General features: G+C 34.2%; 3 protein-coding genes across 8 annotated transcripts; all 3 read left to right on the top strand.

The window, feature by feature from the left end:
* The first annotated feature begins 790 nt into the window (after window positions 1-790).
* LOC147398069 (putative disease resistance protein At1g58400) lies at window positions 791-2,764 on the top strand. The gene has a single exon (XM_086448920.1). It carries the CDS (start codon window positions 791-793, stop codon window positions 2,762-2,764), a length of 1,974 nt encoding a protein of 657 aa, XP_086305046.1.
* Window positions 2,765-3,675: 911 nt separating this feature from the next.
* Window positions 3,676-8,160, top strand: LOC147398068 (nicastrin-like). 6 transcript variants are annotated; one of them, XR_015179730.1, is made up of 6 exons: window positions 3,676-5,174; window positions 5,252-5,328; window positions 5,414-5,489; window positions 5,754-5,828; window positions 5,897-6,020; window positions 7,905-8,160. XR_015179730.1 is itself a non-coding variant. In XM_086447182.1 (6 exons), the coding sequence occupies exons 1-5, from the start codon at window positions 5,163-5,165 to the stop codon at window positions 5,996-5,998; spliced, it is 288 nt and encodes a 95-aa protein (XP_086303308.1). In that variant the 5' UTR covers window positions 3,676-5,162; the 3' UTR covers window positions 5,999-6,020; window positions 7,905-8,160. The 6 variants fall into 6 exon arrangements, 3 of the variants coding, with proteins under 3 accessions (XP_086303308.1, XP_086303309.1, XP_086303307.1); XR_015179731.1 differs by lacking the exon at window positions 7,905-8,160 and adding an exon at window positions 6,467-7,888; XM_086447182.1 differs by having other exon boundaries at window positions 5,951-6,020.
* A 4,229-nt stretch (window positions 8,161-12,389) lies between these two features.
* Window positions 12,390-14,036, top strand: LOC147398067 (putative disease resistance protein At1g58400). The gene has a single exon (XM_086448919.1). The coding sequence runs from the start codon at window positions 12,390-12,392 to the stop codon at window positions 14,034-14,036; it is 1,647 nt and encodes a 548-aa protein (XP_086305045.1).
* The last annotated feature ends 274 nt before the right edge of the window (window positions 14,037-14,310 follow it).

Raw genomic sequence — 14,310 nt, 5'->3', positions numbered from 1 at the left:
GACTTTACCAATTAAAATCATTAAACAAAAATAATTTTATATATTAAAAATAGTATTTGGTTTCCTATCCAAGTGGGTGAGTAGGTGTGAATTTGAGTTTTTATTTCCTTATCCAATGAAAGTGTGAGCATAATTACATGAAAGTCAAGCAAGAAAGACATTTACTAATTTCTTATCGTTATCGGGAATTTTTTTTTTTTTGCTCACAGGTCAAATGTAATCTTTTATTTTTTAAAACAAAAGCATCTTGCCTTCTTAAACCTAAAGGGCTTATGAGTTTCTAATCTTTTGCATCGACAGCAGAGTAATTAGTTTGTAGTTTTGGTGCAAAAGCGAGAGATGGAGATGACCTTGACTCCAATGATGTCCATCTCTTATCTAATCTTTTATTTATTTAAACAAAAGTGTCTTGCCTTCTTAAACGTAAAGGACTTTGTTCTGTATCTTCACATGATCTAGAGAATTAATGGAAGAAGAAGCCTTAGTAACGTTTTTCCTTGACAGATTAAATTCTCTGTTATTTAAAGGGGTTGGAAATATTTTATGGTCCAGAAGACCAAATCCTACTTCTCAAGTCCTAGCTTTCACATTTAAATTCTCAAATCCATCATTTTGTTGCCTTAAGCAATTTTTCCCACCCCACCCTCGGATGTTAGTTTTGGTATTTTACTTTGAAAAGCTACGATAATTGCTTCAGAAAAAGAGAAATCCTTGTTGAGCGTTGACCTCTCTCAGTTTATATCATCTGTTAAATACACTAAAACTTCATCTGTTTCTTAACATCCAAGTAATGGAAGAAACCTTAGTAACCTCCTTCCTTGACAGATTGAATTATTTGTTGATTCAGGAATCCGAAATAGTTTATGGTCTAGAGGATCAAATCCTACTTCTTAAGACCAAACTTTCAGATCTAAAATCTCAAATCCAACTTTTCACCGAAAAACTCATTCAAATCGGTTACTTTTTAAGTGAAGAAGAAGATGCCACCACCACCACCACCACCAACATAAGCACAGAATTGAAAAAATCGATTCAAAATTGGTTGGGTAGGTTCAGAGATACCATCTACGACGCAGATGATTGTACCGATCAATTCATCATTCGGATGAATAGCGAAGATCGGGAAGTGGCTGGTGATGTGTTCCAGAGTGAATTACGGATGATCAACGAATGTCTCGTTGAAATTCTTCATGGCAAGTCTCAGTTGGATCAGTCAATTGCATCGATTGAACATAGAGGAGAGTTAAACATGCAGCAGAGTTCTTCTTTTGCTCTAAAATTCAATTCATTGCCGTTTTACCTTAAATCCTGCTTAATGTACTGTCGCATCTTCCCCAAAGATGACAGTATATGGAAAGAAAAATTGATTCGGCTATTGATGGCCGAAGGTCTAATTCAAGAAATTCCAGGAGAGAGAATGGAGGATACAGCCGAAGAAAATATCAGAAAGTTAATCGAACTAGGAATGCTTCAAGTTCGACATGAAAAATCGATTTCTTGTGCTGTCCCAATCCCATACCTCAATTTTGTAGCAGGAGATGAAACTATGTTCATCACCAATACAAATTCAGAAACAGCTATCCCTCTCAATATTCGTCGGCTATTTATCAAGGCTGTCGGTAATGCAAATGAACTCAACTTGAACAATATCCATATTCGATCTATAATTATTTCGGATAGGGACTGTTCAATTAACCATTTGAATTTCTTGGAAACTATGTTCCACCGTTTGAAACTTTTGCGGGTGCTGGACCTAAACTTTGCCAAGTTGAAGAGCTTACCAGAAGAAGTGGGTAATCTGATACATCTAAGGTATCTAGGCTTGACGTACTGTCGGCCTTTAAAAGAGCTTCCAGATAGTCTATGTAGTCTTGGAAATTTACAAACTTTAGATATTAGATATTCTAGCATAAATGTACTACCGAGTAGAGTTATGAATCTTCAACAATTGAGGCACCTACTAATGAACATAATGTTTCATTCGGTTTTGATCCCAACTGGGTTAGGGCGATTGACGAACCTCCAGACTTTGACTGGTTTGTACGCCGGACGTAGCATTGCTAGCGAGTTAAGTAACTTAATACAGCTAAGAAAACTTGGAGTTTGTTATTTGTCAGAATTAGAAGATGAAATTGAGTTATATGCTTCTATAATGAAGATGACTGGACTTCTCTCCTTGACTCTATCAGCAGAGGACACATGTTATTATACAGGATCCTCCTTCAACAAACGACTACTCCCCTCTTTTGAACATTTCTCTCCTCCGCCTTGCCTTAGAAATCTTCGTCTTTTCGGGTGCCTACAAGAAATGCCCGACTGGCTCAGTTCAATGGAAAATCTTACCGAACTAGAGTTAACCAACTCTAACTTACCTGAGATCCCAATTTCTATCCTCCAGTTCCTTCCCAACTTAAAACATCTCAGTTTGAATTACACCTTCACAGAAAAACATATGGGTAGAGAATTTTTCAGGTTTGGTGGGTTTCCTAGTCTGGAAGTTCTCCTTATTCAATCAGAATCTCTAATTGAATGGATAGAAGTTGAAGAAGGAGCTTTGCCAAGCTTGAAGTGCCTCGAATTCTATAGTTGTCCGAGATTGAGGACTCTACCTGAAGGTTTGCAATTAATCACCACACTCAAAGAATTGCACGTGAACCCTATGCATGGTGATCTTGCACGGAAGTTAAGTCCCAATGGAGGCAGAGAGAATTACAAAATCAAACACATCCCAGTGACAAATCTGTATCCCCCCTTTGGGATTTAATTTCTATGAGATAATGTTGATAGACAGCATAAAAATGGATGTTATTATCAAATGGTTAGTGCAACTATTATGATGGTTGATTTCTTATATCAATGTACTTTAAAACATAAAATGTCCTTAATCTGAATGTCTGAATTGTGGTGCAAAGTGCTTTGTGGTGTTAAATAGGAATGTTGGATGATCTTGATGTATGGGATTTCATTTTTTAACCATTATGAAGCATGGTTAGTCATCTCATTCTTGGAGGCAATTGAGTGAGAAAATCGCATTGAATCATTCGAGATCCAATATGACTCGACGCTTTGAAAGTCATGGCCAAGTTTATAGGAACTCAGGCTGGCCATTTTGCATTTATATCATCTTCTAATAATTAAATGGTTGTGCTCTGAATAAGATTTTGATTCAGCACTTGAATATCTATTGAACTACCAATTGCCAAAATACAATCATTACTCTTGTTGGTAAAGTGAAAATGCTCAGATGGCTAGAAATTACTAATAAAACTCATCTTGCTTGCTAGATCTACCAACGACTATTTAGCAGGGGTATTTAGGACATTTCACTCTTAAGAGTATGGTAAATTAACATGAGCATTATTTGGTTATTCAAAATATCTAATCCCTCAATCAGGAAAAAACAACATGATTTGATAATTACTTTGGAAAGTGCACCTTTTCTTTTATTAATCAATGGTTGATTCATGAACATCAAGTGGAAAAAACCTATATTTGACAGCTCAAGGCGTCAAAATTTTCATTGTCAATTTTTTTTTTTGACGGATTGAAATGGTCAAATTAATGAAGGATGGGAGAAATTTGAAAGCTCTATGCCCTCAAATTGGGGAACTTTAATTTAAAATTTGTGGGCTTTGGCCCATTGAATTTTCTTGTCAAAATTTTCAATTTTCAGAAGCGAGAATTTTTCCTGATGTTGTTACTTATAGTGTTTTGATTAATGGGTTGTGCAAAGAGAGTGGGTTGGAAGAAGCGAATCAATTGTTCAATGAAATATGTGAAAGAGGGTTGGTACCGAATGGTATTACTTTCACTACTTTAATTGATGGGCAATGCAAAAAGGGAATAATTAGTGTCGCGATGGAAATTTATCTTGGTGTGAAAGAGGGTTGGTACCGAATGGTATTATGAATTTTCATGTTGGTGCATGAAAGCATTTGCCACCCCCATTGAGATAAAAAAAATGTTTTCTCAGGAAAACAGGAGATGTGGAAGCTAAGCACCGTAACCAACAACCTGCTTATCCTCACCCCTTGCTTTCTTTTTGGGGATTTATGACATCCTTTTTCTACTTCTTTCTTGTTCATAAAAATGGTTGGGAACTAAAAAAAAGGAAAAGCCAATCATCGATATTCCTTTTTTCGGAAAACATATATCTCAAGAGAATATTTTTTGGCAAATAAACGTACTTTTAGTGTTCATGTTCGTAACGATTTTCATAAAGTTAGAAAAAGGAAGCTAAAATTAAACATTCTTTAGTCATGACCATGATTCAAAGTCCGGTTCTATTTTACAATGTTTTGGCATAACATTCTATTGTTGGCCGATGAAAAATTGAATGTTTTGGATTGTTCTGAAATGTCTCGGGATATTTTGGTTGAGACCATTTTGATTTTCCTAATCAAAACATTGCCTCGAGAGTAGATTTTAAACCATGGTCATGACTCATGACATACTCTTTCATATCTTGAAACGTGATAATAAAAAAGTACATAAAACATTTTGCTCAGTTCTCTTCAAATGCACCCTGCATCTTTTTCAACATTGATAAGTTTTGCATTTTTATGTGGGAAAGACACAAATTCTGCGAGTCCCTAATGTTTCAAACATTGATGTGGATTATGTGAGAATGATTGGGAGATTACCTTATACGTTAGAAATTTACAATTTCCAATCTTTCTTTTTCATTTCGTTTTTTTTCTTTGAGATATGATATCATTGGCTCGGCTTGTGTGGCTCTATGATGTTGATGTTCCATTGTCCCCATACTGGTGATCATTGTAACTTTTATTATTGTCTTTAATCTGGTGATCCTGGTTCTGTTTCGAAAGAAGTGGTTCGGGAAAAAAAAAAAAGTGTCTCTAATCCTTATCAACTCATGTAAGTACAAAGTCCAATGCACATGTGCATTTTCATGAAAATTTCATGTTAGTCATGAAAATGTCTTAGTGGGAATTCCACATCAATTCATGACTGCATTGTGTATGCAAGTCTCTATGCGTGTATATGTTCAATTATGTGTCCATGCATTTGAAATAAATTTTCAAGACCATGCAGTATCTTTGATGTTAAAGATTACCTTTACTTGTTCAAGGTATCAAATGATCAAAATTTTGCTGAGAAAGTAGGTGGTGTTTTAGTTGAATGAAGGACTAATATCCAAAATGAGACGAAAGGTAAGAGTATTCATTTATGTTTACTTTGTTTGAGTGAGAAAAGTTATTAACAGTTACATAACTTTTCTTCTTTGTAGGATTTTCGCCAGTTGAAAATTTTCCACAAGCTGAATTTGCTCCTTACCAAAACCACAATTATGAATAGAACCCTTCTGTAAGTTATGAAATTATATACAATGGAAGACATGTTTCTGAATTAGACCACCCTATTAGCAACAATTCATTTTCCATAACTGCAGGGATCCAGTATTGTGTGGAACAGCTAATTTTCCTGTTTTCTTACTCGCTCAGGATTGCACACTAATCCTTCAAGAAGTAATGCTACACTTTTTTAACTGTCTTTATCATTTGCATGCATGCATACACATACATTTGGAATTCTGGTTGTTCATGGTTCATATGGTTGTTTCATTTTTTGGTTTAATTTGATGTTTGGCAACCTTGTTTTGAAAAATATTGTTGTGTTATTGCAGTCCATTGATGAAATTATTTGCTATTTTCAAGTCTTTGACTTTATTTGTTTCAGATTATAGCCTACTTTTATTTTTTGTTAGCTTAAGTTTCTATTTATACATGCAGATTGCCGACAAGAATGAGAATAACAAGAAGAAAGATTATACTGTAGATGTGGCTGAGTTTGATCTTGTAATGCAGGTACTAGGTTTTGCGTTGACATTTTTAATATCTTTAAATATGTTGTTTCTAATGATTTCATTTGCTAGGCTTATTTGACCTTTCACCGTTTAATGATCCGTAATACGCTTGATTTTGATTAGACGACAAAGACTAGAACCTATGATTCAGAATCTTGTCTAAAAGAGTAGTCTTGTCCTTGGGTGGCTACAGGTGAGATTTCTTTGTGTTGCACTTTAATGTTATGTCAGACATTTTTTATTTTGGTCTATAATTTTTTTTTATTTTACTTAAGGAGGTTGTTAGCAAAGTAACATAGAATCATAGTTGTCGTCAATATGAGAGCTATTGGCTACATTTCCAAGATTGAGAGTGCCTCAATCACTGACAAATACCTTCAGCTTAATATGAAAATGCATGGAAAGTTTTGGATTATTTAGTGAACTCTGTACACATGAATATATTAGTAGAGTTGGGGTGCATAGGTTGAGGAGTTATGACAATACTATCATTAGGGTTGTTAAAAGCGCTACGCGGGGCCTAGGTGGGGCTTAAGCGATAAAATTATGATCATGGACAAAATAACATAAAAATAAGTCCAAATACTGATCCTAATCGCTAAAATAGACCCTCAATCCCATATCTCCATTTTGTTGCAGGAGATGAAAATATGTTAATTGCCAATCCAAATTCAGAAACAAATATCCCTCTCAATATTCTTTGGCTACGAATCAAGAGAGTTGATAACACATTTGCATCCAACTTGAAAAATATCCATCTTTCAATTCAATTTCTGTTTGTGTCATATAAGGACTTTTGCATTTACCATTTGAATTCCTTGGAAACTATGTTCCACTCGTTTGAAATTTTTTGCGGGTGTTGGACCTTAAATATATAAAGTTTAAGAGCTTATTGGAAGACATGAGTAATCTGATACACTTAAGGCATCTAAGATTGGTTTGGTCTCGTTTAAAAAAGCTTCCAGACAGTTGATGTAGTCTTCGAAACTTACGAACTTTTGTTATTAGAGGTTCTACAATTGAGGCACCTTCAAATGCATGCATTTGAGCATGGGATTTTGGTCTTGTTGAGTTTAGTCTCACATGGAACACTCATTCCCTTGTCTCTCTCCTTATAAACTCCTGGGCCCTCCACTCATTGCCAATTAGTCTTGAGTTAGACTGCCAAAATTTTCATGGTATTAGAGCTAGCCTATCTCTCCTCCATGTCGTTCAGTTCATATCTTCACGTGCTTCGGTGTTGAGTTTAGTCTTACATCGGATACTCATTGCCTTATCTCTCTCCTTATAGACTCTTGGGCCTCTCTACTCATTGTCAATTGGTTTTGAGTTGGACCCTCAAATTTATCAGGTCCTTACAAGGATAGGGCGACTGACAAACCTACAAACTCTAAATGATAAGTAATCTTTTTTTGTTTGCTTCTCGTGGGTATCCCCATGCTTCGGGTGAGATTAAGAAGAGTTGAGGTTTTTATTTATCAGAAGAACGTGCAAATTTAAACAATCCATTGTAGTCTCTACCAAAAAATCCAATAAAGGGGTAACCCCAAGTAAGTAATTGGTAAATTCCCTACTTTGAACCCAAGACAATCTGTTAATACAAGAGCTACTAACTTTCTAACTGTTACTTTCAACCATCCCACTGGATAAGCAAGAGGGAACTTCACTGTTGTGTTCCTAAATATTTCAAAGCCAATCTTTGTTTTCTAGTCCACACACAACTATTTAAAAGGGTACTTAGCACATTTCACTGTTAAGAGTATAGTAAATGAACATTGACCATGATTAGGTTTTTTAAAATATTTAATTCCCAAATCATTAGAAAAAGTTGATTTAATAATTTAAACTTGATAATGACCCATAGACTTTACCAATTAAAATCATTAAACAGAAATAATTTCATATATTAAAAATAGTATTTGGTTTCCTATCTAAGTGGGTGAGTAGGTGTGAATTTGAGTTTTTATTTCCTTGTCCAATGAAAGTGTGAGCATAAATTACATGAAAGTCCAGCAAGAAAGGCATTTGACTAATTTCTTATCCTTATAAGGAATGTTTTTTCTTTTTTTGCTCACAGAAATCTGGATTGTATGCTTGACGTGGCAAGCACCAAAGAGTCTGAGCAAAAACTCACTCTTCAAATATCCAATGTAATCTTTTGCATCGACAGCAGAGTTATTAGTTTGTAGTTTTTGTGCAAAAGTGAGAGAGATGGAGATGACCTTGACATCAATTATTTATTTAAACAAAAGCGTCTTGCCTTCTTAAACCTAAAGGGACTTTGTTCTGTTTTTTCACATGATCAGGAAAATTAATAGAAGAAGCCTTGGTAACATTTTTCCTTGAGAGATTAAATTCTTTGATACTTAAAAGGAGTTGGAAATATATCTTCCGGTGTCATGGTAAAATGATCATATATACCAAACAGTCATTTTGGTAAAAATAAATAATTATCAAAATTGATGTTTAACCCTTTTAGTAAACACTTTAATAACATAACGGTAGTTTGAAATTTTGACCTCATACCTGACCGTCTTGTGATAAGATATTAATAGAGGCAAAATTTTAGTGTGCTATAAACAATTGAGACGAGAATATGTTCATTAAAAAAATTAATCCTTAGGAAATGTGTGGATGCCTAGCAAGCTATTTGTCTTTTAATCCTTGGAAACTGTTGGACATTCGATTTGTCCAATGCAATTGGATCCATGAAAAGTCCTTAATAAACCTAATCAAGCAATGATAATTTTCATGTTTAATGATATTTTAAGAGAGTTATTATGGCACCCTAACTTTTACTTATTACACACCAATTTATTAAAATATTTATCACACCCTAACCAAGAATTGAAACGCATGCACCACTCAAACATTACAATAGTTTAGCAGTTGTCAACAATTAGGATTATAGAACTCTTTAATTATTTTTTCCAGGCAAGCAAAGTTGTCTTATGTTCATGTGTACACTTCAAAACGATCAAGTATCCAATTAAATTAACCTCGATTTCTGTTTCTTTTGCATCGAGAGAGAGGTTAGTTTTGGTATTTTAATTTGAAAAGCTACAATAATTGCTTCAGAAAGAGAGAGAGAGAGAGAGAGAGGTTAGTTTTGGTATTTTACTGTGAAAAGCAGAAGTCGTTGTTGAATGTTGACCTCTCTAATCTCATCTGTTAAATACACTAAAACTTCATCGGTTGGTTGCTTGGTGTTTACACGTTGGAGAATTCAATTTGAGGGAGGGTGCTTTGGAAGTTACTATTATTAAACTAATATTATGCTTATCAATTTAAGGGAGGAATTGTTGAATTAGTCAAAAAAAAAAAAAAAAAGAAAAAAAAAAAAAAAAAAAAATTATTTGATCATTTAATTTTTCATTGTGTTATCCTAGTTTTAGGTATTTCGTTGAGTTTGTTTTATTGTTGCAAAAGTGACAAGTTGTCGCCTAGTCTATAAGTGTTAGTGGTCAAGTGTCTGTTGTGGTGTTTTTTTTTCGTTGGTATATTTGCCTATATAAAATCTATTGATTAATGAATTCAATAATGATAGAAAAACATTTTCTCTTCATTGTGCTTTATTTATCTTTATGTTATATTGTTCTTCCTTTGTAAAAGCGTAATAGTTTTGGTTTAAAAGTGAGAGATAAATATTTATCAGAAAAACGTGCAAATTTAAACAATCCATCGTAGTCTCTGCCAATAAATCCAATAAAAGGGTAACCCCAAGTAAGTAATTAGTAAATTCCCTACTTTGAACCCAAGACAATCTAGGGGAGACTCTCCATTGATATAAGAGCTACTAACTTTCTCACTATTACTTTCAACCATCCCACTGGATAAGCAAGAGGGAACCTCACTGTTTCCTAAATACTTCAAAGTCAATATTTGTTCTCAGGTCCACACACATATTTAGAAGGATACTTGGAAGATTTCACTATTAAGAGTATAGTAAATGAACATTGAACACGATTAGGATTTTCAAAATATTTAATTTCCAAATCATGAAAAAGTTGATTTAATAAATTAAACTTGAAAATAACCTATAGACTTTACCTATTAAAATCATTAAATAAAAATAATTTTGAATATTAAAAATAATTTTTGGTTTCCTATCCAAGTGGGTGAGTAGGTGTGAATTTGAGTTTTTATTTCCTTGTCCAATGAAAGTGTGAGCATGATTACATGAAAGTCAAGCAAGAAAGGCATTTAACTAATTTCCTATCGTTATCAGAAAAAAAAAAATTTTGCTCACAAAAATTTGGATTGTCTGTTTGACGTGACAAGCACCAGGGAGTCTGAGCAAAAAAACCGACTCTTAAAATATCCAATGTAATCTTTTGCATCTACAGCAGGATTATTAGTTAGTAGTTTTGGTGCAAAAGTGAGAGATGGAGATGACCTTCGCTCTAATGATGTCCATCTCTTTGCTAATCTTTTATTTATTTTAACAAAAACATCTTGGGCTTTGTTATGTTTCTTTGCATGATCAGGAGAATTAATGGAAGAAGAAGCCTTAGTACTAATTTTTCAGTCAGAGATTAAATTCTCTATCACTTGAAGGAGTCGGAAATATTTTATGGTCTAGAAGACCAAATCCTACTTCTCAAGTCCCAGCTTTCACATCTAAATTCTCAAATCCATCCGTTTGTTGCCTAAAGCAATTTTCCCACCCTACCCTTAAATGATCACCATTTTCTTTTTTCACTTAAATTCTTTCCCTCACAAATTTTTTATTTAAGTCCCACCATCTTAACTTTCCTTTTTTTTATGAGTAAGTTGGTTTTTAATGACATTAGTGACTCGGTATGCTAGGGAATTAAATGAACCCAATCATGTATCACATTACCCATAGACTTTACCAACTAAAATCATTAATCAAAAATAATTTAAATTTAAAATTTAAAATATTAAAAAAAAATTTGTTTTCCTATATACAATTGGTCTAGCTAGTGTGAACTTTATTTCTTATTTCGTCATCATACACTTAAAAACTAAATTAATTAAATATTGAAATAAACCTTGGATGAAGTGTTAGATTGATTTCTAGAAAATCTAGAAAAGTATCTAATAGGAATCCTGTCCACACATTCAAAGCTTCTTGTCCATCTTTTATTATATTAAACACAGAGTTCATCCAATTCTTTGTTTTCTCTCCCCTTTTTCATACATTAAACTTTATCTTTTGGACAAGTGTCAACTTGCTGAGTAGTTCTTAGATGATGATACTAAAGACTTGTGTTCAAATATCATTAATATAGAGTTAATGAACTCATTAATTAAAAATAGGTTTACCGATCAATATATATATTTATCTTTCGGTGTCATGGTAAAATGATCATATACCAAATACTCATTTTGGTAAAAAATAAATAATCATCAAAATCAATATTTAACTCTCTTAGTAAACACTCTAAAAACATAATGGGGGCTTGAAATTTTGACCTCATACCTGATCGTCTTAGTATTTTTCTCTTTATCTTTCATGATTCTCACTTCGTTTTATAATGGTATAATACCTGTAACTTATGATAAGATATTAATAGAGGAAAAATTTTAGTGTCCTATAAACAGTTGGGATGAGAATATCTTCATTAAAAAAATTGATCCTTAATAAACGTGTAGATGCCCAGCAAGCTATTTGTCTTTTAATCTTTGGAAACTGTTGGACATTCGAAAGTCCAAGGCAATTTGATCCATGAAAAATCTTTAATAAACCTAATCAAGCAATGATAATTTTCATGTTTAATTTGTTTATTAGATATTTTAAGAGAGTTGTAATGGCACCCAAACTTTTACTTAGTACACTCCAATTTGTTAAAATATTTATTACACCCTAATTAAAAATTGAAACACATGCACAGTTTGGCTCCTTCAACACTACAAAGCATTGTAACACATTTAAACAACTTTAGCAGTTGTATATAATTAGGATTATAGAATTCTTTAATTATTTTTTCCGGGCAAGCAAAGCTGTCGAATATTCATGCGTACACTGCAAAACAATCAAGTATTGCATCGAGGAGGTTAGTTTTGGTATTTTAATTTGAAAAGCTACGATAATTGCTTGAGAGAGAGAGAGAGAGCACCACCGAATGGGAGGTTAGTTTTGGTATTTTACTTTGAAAAGCTACAATAATTGCTTCAGAAATAGAGAAATCCCTGTTGAGCGTTGACCTCCCTCATCTTATATCATCTGTTAAATACAGTAAAACTTCATCTGTTTCTTAACATCCAAGTAATGGAAGAAACCTTAGTAACCTCCTTCCTTGACAGATTGAATTATTTGTTGATTCAGGAATCCGAAATAGTTTATGGTCTACAGGATCAAATCCTACTTCTTAAGACCATACTTTCAGATCTAAAATCTCAAATCCAACTTTTCACCCAGAAACTCTTCGAAATCGGTTGCTTTTTAAGTGAAGATCTAGAAGAAGATGCCACCGCCACCACCACCACCACCACCAACATAAGCACAGAATTGAAAAAATCGATTCAAAATTGGTTGGGTAGGTTCAGAGATACCATCTACGACGCAGATGATTGTACAGATCAGTTCATCATTCGGATGAATAGCGTAGATCGGGAAGTGGCTGGTGTTGTGTTCCAGAGTGAATTACGGATGATCAACGAATGTCTCGTTGAAATTCTTCATGGCAAGTCTCAGTTGGATCAGTCAATTGCGTCGATTGAACATAGAGGAGAGGTAAACATGCAGCAGAGTTCTTCTTTTGCTCTAAAATTCAATTCTTTGCCGTTTTACCTTAAATCCTGCTTAATGTACTGTTGCATCTTCAATGAAAATTTCTGGGATTCGAAAGAAAGATTGATTCGGCTATTGATGGCCGAAGGTCTAATTCAAGAAATTCCAGGAGAGAGAATGGAGGATACAGCCGAAGAAAATATCAACAAGTTAATCGAACTACGAATGCTTCAAGTTCCATTTAAAGAAACGATTGATTGTGCTGTCCCAATCCCATACCTCAATTTTGTAGCAGGAGATGAAACTATGTTCATCACCAATACAAATTCAGAAACAGGTATCCCTCTCAATATTCGTCGGCTGTTGTTCAAGGATGTCGGTAACCCAATTGAACTCAACTTGAACCATATCCTTATTCGATCTATAATTATTCAGGATACAAACCGTTCAATTTACCATTTGAATTTCTTGGAAACTATGTTCCACCATTTGAAACTGTTGCGGGTGCTGGAGCTAAACTTTGCCAACTTGAAGAGCTTACCAGAAGAAGTGGGTAATCTGATACATCTAAGGTATCTAGGCTTGAGGTACTGTCATCGTTTAAAAGAGCTTCCAGATAGTCTATGTAGTCTTGGAAATTTACAAACTTTAGATATTGCACATTCTAGCATAAATGTACTACCGAGTAGAATTATGAATCTTCAACAATTGAGGCACCTTCTAATGAATACAATTCATTCACCGGTTTTGATCCCAACTGGGTTTGGGCGATTGACGAACCTCCAGACTTTGAGTGGTTTGTACGCCGGAGGTAGCATCGCTAGCGAGTTAAGTAACTTAACACAACTAAGAAAACTTGAAGTTATTTATTTGTCAGAATTAGAAGATGAAATTGAGTTATATGTTTCTATAATGAAGATGACTGGACTTCTCTCCTTGACTCTATCAGCAGAGGACACAAGTCATTATAGAGGATCCTCCTTCAACGAACGACTACTCCCCTCTTTTGAACATTTCTCTCCTCCGCCTTGCCTTAGAAATCTTTGTCTTGTAGGGTGCCTACAAGAAATGCCCGACTGGCTCAGTTCAATGGAAAATCTTACCGAACTAGAGTTAACCAACTCTGACTTACCTGAGAACCCAACTTCTATCCTCCAGTTTCTTCCCAACTTAAAACATCTCAATTTGAAAGACGCCTTCACAGCAAAACATATGGGTAGAGAATTTTTCAGGTCTGGTGGGTTTCCTAGTCTGGAAGTTCTCTTTATTCAATCAGAATCTCTAATTGAATGGATAGAACTTGAAGAAGGAGCTTTGCCAAGCTTGAAGTGCCTCAAATTCTATAATTGTCCAAGATTGAGGACTCTACCTGAAGGTTTGCAATTAATCACCACACTTGAAGAATTGGACGTGGTCCCTTGGCATGGTGATCTTGCACGGAAGTTGAGTCCCAACGGAGGCAGAGAGAATTACAAAATCAAACACATCCCAGTGACAAATCTGTATGATTAAATTCCCCCCTTTGGGATTTAATTTCTATGAGATTATGTTGATAGACAGCATAAAAAGGGATGTTATTATCAAATGGTTAGTGCAACTATTATTATCATTGATTTCTTATATCATTGTACTTTAAAATATAAAATGTCCTTTATCCAAATTTCTGAATTGTTGTGCAAAGTGCTTTGTCGTGTTAAATTGGAATGTTGGATGATCTTGATGTATGGGATTCCATTTTTTTAACCATTATGAAGCATGGTTAGGTTCTAAACTCGTTGAAGAGATA

This window comes from Akebia trifoliata, chromosome 7 (assembly GCF_017979445.1).
Source record: "Akebia trifoliata isolate Shusen 1 chromosome 7, ASM1797944v1, whole genome shotgun sequence".
In the NCBI taxonomy this organism is placed as follows: domain Eukaryota; kingdom Viridiplantae; phylum Streptophyta; class Magnoliopsida; order Ranunculales; family Lardizabalaceae; genus Akebia; species Akebia trifoliata.
This window is presented reverse-complemented; position numbering and strand designations above follow the sequence as displayed.

Excerpts from the sequence above, each read along its gene's own strand:
- LOC147398069 (XM_086448920.1), top strand. The coding sequence starts at position 791 with ATGGAAGAAACCTTAGTAACCTCCTTCCTTGACAGATTGAATTATTTG.
- LOC147398068 (XM_086447181.1), top strand. Across the intron at positions 5,490-5,753 it reads GCACACTAATCCTTCAAGAA|ATTGCCGACAAGAATGAGAA; the intron begins GTAATGCTACAC and ends TTATACATGCAG. Across the intron at positions 5,829-5,896 it reads AGTTTGATCTTGTAATGCAG|GCTTATTTGACCTTTCACCG; the intron begins GTACTAGGTTTT and ends TTCATTTGCTAG.
- LOC147398067 (XM_086448919.1), top strand. The coding sequence starts at position 12,390 with ATGAATAGCGTAGATCGGGAAGTGGCTGGTGTTGTGTTCCAGAGTGAA.